The sequence below is a fragment of the Cebus imitator genome, unplaced genomic scaffold, assembly GCF_001604975.1.
Source record: "Cebus imitator isolate Cc_AM_T3 unplaced genomic scaffold, Cebus_imitator-1.0 Scaffold660, whole genome shotgun sequence".
Lineage (NCBI taxonomy): Eukaryota > Metazoa > Chordata > Mammalia > Primates > Cebidae > Cebus > Cebus imitator.
The window spans coordinates 200,092-208,632 of record NW_016107975.1 but is presented as its reverse complement, the minus strand read 5'-3'; the positions used below and the strand labels follow the sequence as shown (position 1 = coordinate 208,632).

The following is an 8,541-nucleotide window of genomic DNA, read 5'->3' as shown; positions in this document are numbered from 1 at the left end:
TATTTTATTGAATTGATGAACAGGAAATTTCTAAGTATTATGGAGCAATCCAAGCTGAGAAGAGAGCTACCAATCCAGGACACTGAAAGCGCTTTTTGGAAACTTAATAGTTTATTGTTCAACTGTACAGACAAAAGTGAAAATAAAGATAGTGAGGAGTACCATACACCATTATTTAGAAGATTAAAGGACATCTTTCAAAAGTCATGTGGGGGAAAAACATAACAGATATAGGAAGAAAACTACATGTGGCAAAGTAGTCTCATTAAGTATCAACAAATAATTGCCAGAAATAAAGTGAGAAAGAATGAGTATTAAAATATTATAGAAAAAATCATCTGTGTGAAATGACACTCTGATGAAACAGGTGACGTAAATACTGAGTAAAAAACAGAAGCCCAATCACTGCAGTTGAGGCTTGGATAAGCATATCAAATAATCTTAGTTGAATGTGAAATTGTGGTCACTTAATTATCAGTGGTGGGGAACACAATATTTCTTGGGGTAAATGAAGCAGAGGATGAATTCTATAGAATATTCTGGAGAAAGTGGAGGTCTTAGCTATATGACATCACATGGCTAACTGAGGGAACCACATTTCAGTTTGTTCAGGTTTAGAAATTCCTTGGTGGTTTCTGTGTTCAGTTTTGCTTTAATAATCCCTAAAGATATTTATAAAATGCAATTATTTAGCTTTCCTGTGTTGTACAGAGCCAAGGCTTGCCTGAGTGGATTGAGATCCACAGAAGCTTGGACAATTCCTGTAGCCTGAGCAGGCTGCTGAGCAGTTTTCTGTCTTCTGTGTGTGCCCAGGAGTGTGCTGTGTCCACACATCTCACAGATAAGCAGAGACCATCTCTACTACATGAAAAGTGTAGCTAAATGTGACAATATCCATACACACACGTTGTGAGAGATGGAATCGGCTATAAAATGAGTCAGAGACATTGACTATCTTCACTGTTAGCTGTAGGATTGCTACCTATCACCCTCGACACACACACACACACACACACACACACACACACAGAGAGAGAGAGAGAGAGAGAGAAAGAGAGATAGAGAGAGACGAAAAGCACAGTGGGAAGCAGAATAGCAGTCTACCAAACAGATTGAAACTAAACGATATCTAAAGTTCAATTCTGACACTGTGTTGATTGATTGCTTGGACACAGTTCGGTCAACACCTTTGTCCAAGTTATACTTGTACATTTTAGAAATTTAATTAACACAGCATTCTACCCAACCCTTCCTGCTGGGCTAGAATCCCAAAAGAAGTGAGGGATACACTTGACCTGAAGTAAGCAAAGCAGAACCCAGTCTCGGAGGTGATGAGATATACCCAGTAGGGAGCTCAAATGTGCCATTGTTCTGCTTGTCTTTATAAAGGGAGCTGCCATGTTTTCTCCCAGCACAAAGCTGGGAGCAACACCAGAGCCTCCTGCAAGATGCTTGTGATTCTGCTGTCAGTGGCCCTGCTGGCTGTGAGCTCAGCTCAGAGCGTAAGTGAAGGTAAGACAAATTGGGGCAAGATCTTGTGACTCTGACTGGGGTTTAGAAGCTCACGCTATAGAGGGGGATAGTGAAGGGAAGAGAGGAGGCTGAGAAAACAGATGGCACTGTGGAGTTCTCATGCCAAGGATCAGAAGACCTGTTGTGCCCTCATTCCTCAGCAAGACCTCATAATTTATTTCACAAATAGAACCCAATAAATAATTTGTGCCAGGGGAGAGAGAGAGAGTGAGATTTGCATTTATAGAGACATGGGACTGCCGTGAAAGATGCAATGGAGAATGCAAGACAGGTTCAGGGAAGTCCAGCTGTGAAGATCCTGTACTGTTCTCAGTATACAGGGATGATGCTGGCCTTGCTGTACAGTGGATCAGCATCAGTGAAGAATATAAACAAATATGAGACCTACTGCAGAGACAGAGAAATGGGTAAAACATTGTCTCTGTCTACAGAGAGAGAGAATAATCAGAGTGAAGCTGTCATTTTTCTCTCCCCTACGTGTAGTATTTCAATGTGCTGGGAATGGCATGTGTAGGATTGTATGTATCCAAATGGTTTTTCCTGGTGGCCCTTATTGAGAAAGCTCGCAAACATCAGCAACATGTTTATAGAAGAGGGCAGAAGAATCCCCAAGTATGACATTGACATACTCAGGGCAGTTGAACTAAATAAGCACTAAGGCTTGAGGAATCACAGGGAGACAAAACAGGGGCCCTTGTATGTTGAGTTCCTGGTTGATGCTCAGAATAGTAACAACCCTGCTTCCCCTCACATCTTCCTCCGCTTCCAGTAGCATCACAGACAGTGGCTGATGAGGTCACTTAGGGGATGCGCAGGGTGTGATCAGCAGTCCCTTTTCCTCATAGAACACTATGAGCCCTGAAAGATTCATGAAGTAATTTTCCCATCATCCTGTACTTCTTTTCTAGATGTCAGCCAAGAAGACGTTCCCCCACTGATATCAGGTAAATCCCAATAAATTCTCAGTAAACTTGTCTCCTTTTTTTTTCCTGAAAAATTGATCAATAGTTTGGACGAGGACAGTAAGAGAGTGAGATTTGCATTTGTAGAGACATGGGACTGCTGCAAAGGATGCAGTTCTCCAGTGTCTTCTTATCATGACTTTCTTCTCAGGAATTGACTAATGTTAGTGCCCCCAGAGATAGAAGCAGTTTTCTCCCAACCTTGATTCTGGGGACCATGAGCAAAGCCATTTGATTTTTCATCACCCTCATGTGAATTAAGAGGAGTTCTAATGAGGAAGCCCTGGAAAGGCAGGAGGCTGACAGTTGAAGGCAGGTCAGGGAGACACGGGTCGTGTGGTGAACACAGAGAGGTATGAAGACAGGAGGGTCTTCCAGCACTGAGCTCAGCTCTTCTGGTTTCAGCTCAAGCAGATGAAGGGGGCTCTAACCAGAGCCCAGATGAGGAGAGTCAGGAACCACCTCTTGGAGGACACCCACCTAGGCCCCCTGCTGGTGATGGAAACCAGGATGAGGGTCCTCAGCAGGGACCACCCCCACAAGGAGGCCACCACCACCATGGTCCACCACCTCCTCCAGGACAGCCACAAGGACCACACCCACAGGGAGGCCACCACCACCACGGTCCACCACCTCCTCCAGGAAAGTCACAAGAACCACACCCACAGGGAGGCCACCACCACCGTGGTCCACCACCTCCTCCAGGACAGCCACAAGGACCACAGCCACAGGGAGGCCACCACCACCACCATGGTCCACCACCTCCTCCAGGACAGCCACAAGGACCACCCCCACAACAGGGGCAGCCTCCCCAGTAATCTAGGATTCAATGACAGGTATGATTCCAGTTTAAACTCCATCAAAGGCCCCAACTACTACAGTTCCCCAGCTTCATTGTGTCAATGAATCCACTGAAAGCCTGTTAATATTGCCTTGTCCAGGAACACATTTCTAAAGATTTTTGTTCAGATAGTCTGGGGTAGGGTAGCAAGACCTTGTTTTTAAGCAATCGCTTGAAGGCAGTTCTGATTTTGAGAATCACTGTCTTCAAATTACCTCTCCTATGAATGGTTGACAATGAGGACTTAGAACCATGTTCTCCGTCTGGCACTCTGTCTTCTTTCCTTAAACTCAAAGACCTCCCATTTATTTAAAGTTCCTGCCTGAACACTCCTTGCTCAGTCCTGCCTGACACCAGCCTTTCAAGTCCAGTATGGCTGCTAAATGGTCCTTGGACTTTCAGCTTTTAAGTGGTATCTCATTTTTTAAAATACATTTAAAGCCATGCATGCTTAAGCTAACAAAAACTAATCTCGCTGAACAGAACATTTTTTACTCTGTGGATTCTTCTTTTTGAAATATTTATTGCTACATAAATACATATAATGCCTTTTTTTTCCCACCACTGATACCAGACTTTATATTCAGATCTTTGTCTTACTCATTAGAAAAATTTATTTCTTAGAAAACTTCCACATGAGCTCATTTAGATCTCTTCAGTGTTTATCAGTTAGTTTGGCTTTACAATTGTATACCATGCTATTGTTTGGTTGTTCCATAATTTATTTAACCAATCCATGTCACTGGACACTGAGGTTGGTTTCACATTCTCGCTATTACAGGATATGTTGCCGTGCCCATCTTTGTAAAAAATAACCCTTAACATATGCAACAGCCACAAGGCACGGACAGCCTAACAATAATCATTTCTCTTCCTTATTGAAGCAATAGTTTAAAGCACTTTACGTGCAATGGTATAAAAAGTGTGAACAAAGAAAATATTACTAAGGAGAGGGGGCACTGTACAAGGGACAGAGGGCAAGAGAATGGGCTGGCATCTCCCTCACTGCAGTGACACTGGTGAGGGATTAGACATTTCCTGCCATGTCAGGTCTTGTCTATAATCTTCCTTGTTTGTCTTTTTCAGGAAGTGAATAAGAAGATAACAGTGTTTCAAATGCCATGAAATACAATGTGGTCATGCTCTAGCTTCAATATACCAATAAAATAATTAGCTTGCAATTTCTGATTGCGGTGTCTCTTTCTGAGTGTTTGGGAGTCTGGAATCTGAGATCCATGTGCGTGTTGTATGAACATCCAGGACCCCTTCTCCTTGATGTTTCCAGCAAGCGTCTCTCCTCCTTGTCCTAATTAAGTCATCTTCCTGGAGAAGGAGTTCCACTGTTTCTTTCCTTCTCTGTCTTCTATAAAACAGTCAGAAAATATTTTAGAAATTGATGGTTTTATAATGAAACAGGGAGTATTGAAAATAAATTAAGTAAGCAATAAGCTCAAATAATTTAAAAAGAGAGAAAATGTACTTGGGAGAGCAGAAATAAGAATTAATGAAAATTAAAAATATTAAATAAATAAGAAGAAATGATTCATAAGTTTTGTACTAATAGTAATAACTTCTTGAAAGTCCAATGAAATTCACAGACATCTATGAAAATAATCTTCAGAGTAATCAGGTAAAGCCTAAACAAGTGTTTTAAAAATGATTTTTTTCTACATTCTGAAAAGCAAACATGAAAAACAACACAGTTTTTACAGATATACAACACAGAGTGACTTATATATAAAATGACCTTAAAAACATATTAAACATGTTATAGTACTTAATATCTAAGTAAAATATTGTGAAATTTAACAGAGAATTCAATCCTCCCAAAAGTACCTTCATGGGAGATTCCTCAACTAACAGGCAGTCCTTTAATATGATGATTTATGCAAAATATTGAAAGGAAGAGAAATATCCAAAAGTCTTGAAAGAAAAAAATAATTTTGATATGACAACTCTAACAAAGGTAATAACTATAAATCTCACTTTAAAAACTAAATCATTTCAAACAAATTGAAGTGATATATTAGTTAAATGACCAAGCAGACTTGATTCTAGGAATGTTAAGGAATGTTAATTATTTGTTTTGGATAATGGAGTCAGAGGAAAAAAATATATACAATCATCTTGAAAGATGCCAACGTTGTCTTTGATAATATTTAATATATTTTTTAAAAAGCAATTCTTGTAAAATAGTTCAAGTAGACTTCTGACCATGATTAAAATGATTTACCTCAAAGTAACTGCTAACCTTATGTGTATCTGCAACGCACTGAAAAATTATCTAATAAAAAAGTACAGAGGAAAAGCTTATCAATGTGGGTAATTAGAAAGTGTCTTATTTAGCATTAGACAAACAAGTACATAAAAAAAGATCTACATATTCAAATAGAAGGAGTAAAATTATCACCACAAGCAGATCTGTTTTACTATCCAAAAAATAACAAAAGAATCCCCTGAAGTAAAAAGGGAAAGGAAGGAAATCCATTGTAATTAATATAAAATTTAATGCAATATTAAAATTTATAAATAACTGATTAATTCAATTTTTAAAAATTATTTGTGATTACACAATATCCAGCTAGTAAATATTTTAAGTAAGTGATCATTCACAAAGGAACCAAAGGTGTAGCCTTCAAATTTTTAATGCCATTGTGATAGCAACCATCTGATTGTTTTATTCTAATTTATTTCCACTTCTGATTATAAGAACGGCTTCTTTCCAAGTGATGTGTTCCCCCTAGTGGCATATTAGCTTCACCACAGGAGTTTGCAGCTCTGGCTGCTGGAAATTCTTGAACTCAGAAAGTATACATACAAATACATAAGCCAGGTCTAGAAAGTATCTGTGACATGCAAGCTTCATGTTTCAGTGAAGTAAGTTTGCTCTTGCTGTCCTCCTGTATAGAGTTAATTCAATCATTTATTCAATTGTTAGTTGATTAAAAATTTATTGAACTACTCTGTGTCCAGGCTTTCTTTTACATCAGGCTACAAAAGCAGGATTAATCTATGTAATATTTTTTTCATTTGTGTAAAAATTTTAAACATATGCATGCAACTAACATTTAACAGCTGTAGATAAGAGCATTTTTATGATAAATATTTAAAAATCATTCAATATCACACATGGTAGAAGAATCCCAAAAGAAGGACAAAATGCCACACAAGAATTTTTTTTAACATTTCTTTTTTAGATTGCATGAGATAGTCACCAGAATGGTCTATGAATGTGAGGGTTTCCCAGCTTTCCACCAAAGCACCGAAAGAGAGCTACCTTTTGTAGCCTACTGTGTCCCAGAACCAGGATAAGCATTTGCAATAGAGTGGCTAAGCATAAGAGCCTGTTTGTTGTGCATCACCTCAAGAGTGGAAAATCGCTACAAGAAGACACAGAAAGTAAATAGCAAATAATAAGAGGAAAACATCACGGATATCATCACAATATAAGAATATTGGCCTTGACTCTAGGATCTCTGAATTCTATTGCATTGAGCTTCAGATTTTTTAGATATTTCCATAGGGAGATTAACAAGAGAAAAACATTTAAGGATAGAGAAAAGGGTATGAAGGTAAATATAATCAGTTTTACGAAGTTTACAATGTCACTCCTTTCAGAATTTGCAGTGATATTTCTTTCGCATGGATGTACCCAGATATTAAGAAACATGCTTGCCATGGTAAGATTAAAATGGAATGAGACTAATAGACCTAACAATAGGACCAGAATTACAATTTCAACTCTATGCTTCAAGTGAAGAAACGCAGGATTTGAAAAATTGACTATCATGAGAAAATAAAAGAAGGTGAGGCTTCTGGCAAGCCAGATGCTAAAACAATCGGCCACAGTTCCAGTAATAGCAAATATAACGTTCTTTGTACTCATCTGTAAAGATAACTACAGCTCTTCTATATAAACCTTCTCGCCATTATTACCAAAATCAGACAAATTGTGAAGATAGCCAAAGCAGTAAGGATTCGAAGAGCCCTTCTGCACATTGAGCCACTTAATGCAGTTCTCCAGTATAATGAATCTATTCTCTAAAATTCCAATTAGGAATTCTCTATTTATTATTATAGTGAAGAGACTATGTAAGCCATTTAGCATGGCTGCAAAGAAAGAGCTCCAATGCCTAACTGCAATGCTGACAATTCCTTGATCTACCACATGTCCATGGCATACATACTTATTTTGTGATGTACAGTTAATTTCTTCCTTTAAAAAAAAAAAACCATAGGCTCAATATGAAAGCAGAAAGCATAAAGGTGTACTAATGAAAGGCCACATAGCTTTTTTCACAGAAAGATTATTTTGCCCCAGCCAGCTAGCTGCACTCTGATCCAGATATTGTATGTAAAGTGAAATTTCTCACAGTTGATAATGAAAGAAAAAACTGAATTTTCATTTGTTAATAGGCAAATAACAATTCTCTGTCATCATTTTGCACATTTGCTTTATCTAATCTCTACACAATTTGCTCATTAATTTTAATTGTTATCAATGATATTAAAATGCAGTGCATAGAACTTTAACATATAATAAATATCTAAATTAGTAGATGGAGTGTGGTGAGCACTAAAATCATCTCCACTGAGGAATGCTGAGGGAAGACTGAAGGGATATTTTCATAGTTTATCCAAAGATCTTGTAATTCAAAGCATTCAAGTTTCCTAAATGAATCCAGAGAAGCTATAACCCCTAAATGCTGAGTGCTGATAATTTACATTTATTTATCAATGAGTTGTTTGCCAGTGCCTATAAACACATAACTTGCAGAACAAACTCGTGGGATTATTGCCCAGAAGTGACTGCAAGAGCTCAAGAAATCATATGGATTCAAAACCACTGATTTTCTAAGAATTAATTATTTCTTCCTTCATTTATATTTATTCAGCTTCTCCTGTCATTTAAAAAATTAGATATCAAAATATTCTTAAAACATAATTATTCTTGATATTCTCTAATACATAACTGAAAATATCCAGGAAACTTTGAGAACCATTTATAGGGCTTATGAAATCTGATAGAACTCTATATTAATTCCACAAAGCAGTCTCTTAGTTAAAGCCAAATATGGACAATACTGAGAATGCAGATGGCCATCGGCACAGCATGAATAGTCCTAATTTTGTGCTTCTTCACTACTCGGTGTTACCCACTTTCCCATAGTTATCGAAGGCCTTTGGGTTTTATTCAGCTTCTCT

The 8,541-nt window shown here is 37.9% G+C and overlaps 1 protein-coding gene across 1 annotated transcript; it reads left to right on the top strand.

The window, feature by feature from the left end:
• Window positions 1–1,302: 1,302 nt before the first annotated feature.
• Window positions 1,303–4,522, top strand: PRH2 (proline rich protein HaeIII subfamily 2). The gene is made up of 4 exons (XM_017518160.2): window positions 1,303–1,512; window positions 2,442–2,477; window positions 2,910–3,331; window positions 4,423–4,522. Exons 1-3 carry the CDS (start codon window positions 1,359–1,361, stop codon window positions 3,311–3,313), a joined length of 594 nt encoding a protein of 197 aa, XP_017373649.1. The 5' UTR covers window positions 1,303–1,358; the 3' UTR covers window positions 3,314–3,331; window positions 4,423–4,522.
• The last annotated feature ends 4,019 nt before the right edge of the window (window positions 4,523–8,541 follow it).

Excerpts from the sequence above, each read along its gene's own strand:
- PRH2 (XM_017518160.2), top strand. The coding sequence starts at position 1,359 with ATGTGCCATTGTTCTGCTTGTCTTTATAAAGGGAGCTGCCATGTTTTC. Across the intron at positions 1,513-2,441 it reads AGCTCAGAGCGTAAGTGAAG|ATGTCAGCCAAGAAGACGTT; the intron begins GTAAGACAAATT and ends CTTCTTTTCTAG. Across the intron at positions 2,478-2,909 it reads CGTTCCCCCACTGATATCAG|ATGAAGGGGGCTCTAACCAG; the intron begins GTAAATCCCAAT and ends CAGCTCAAGCAG.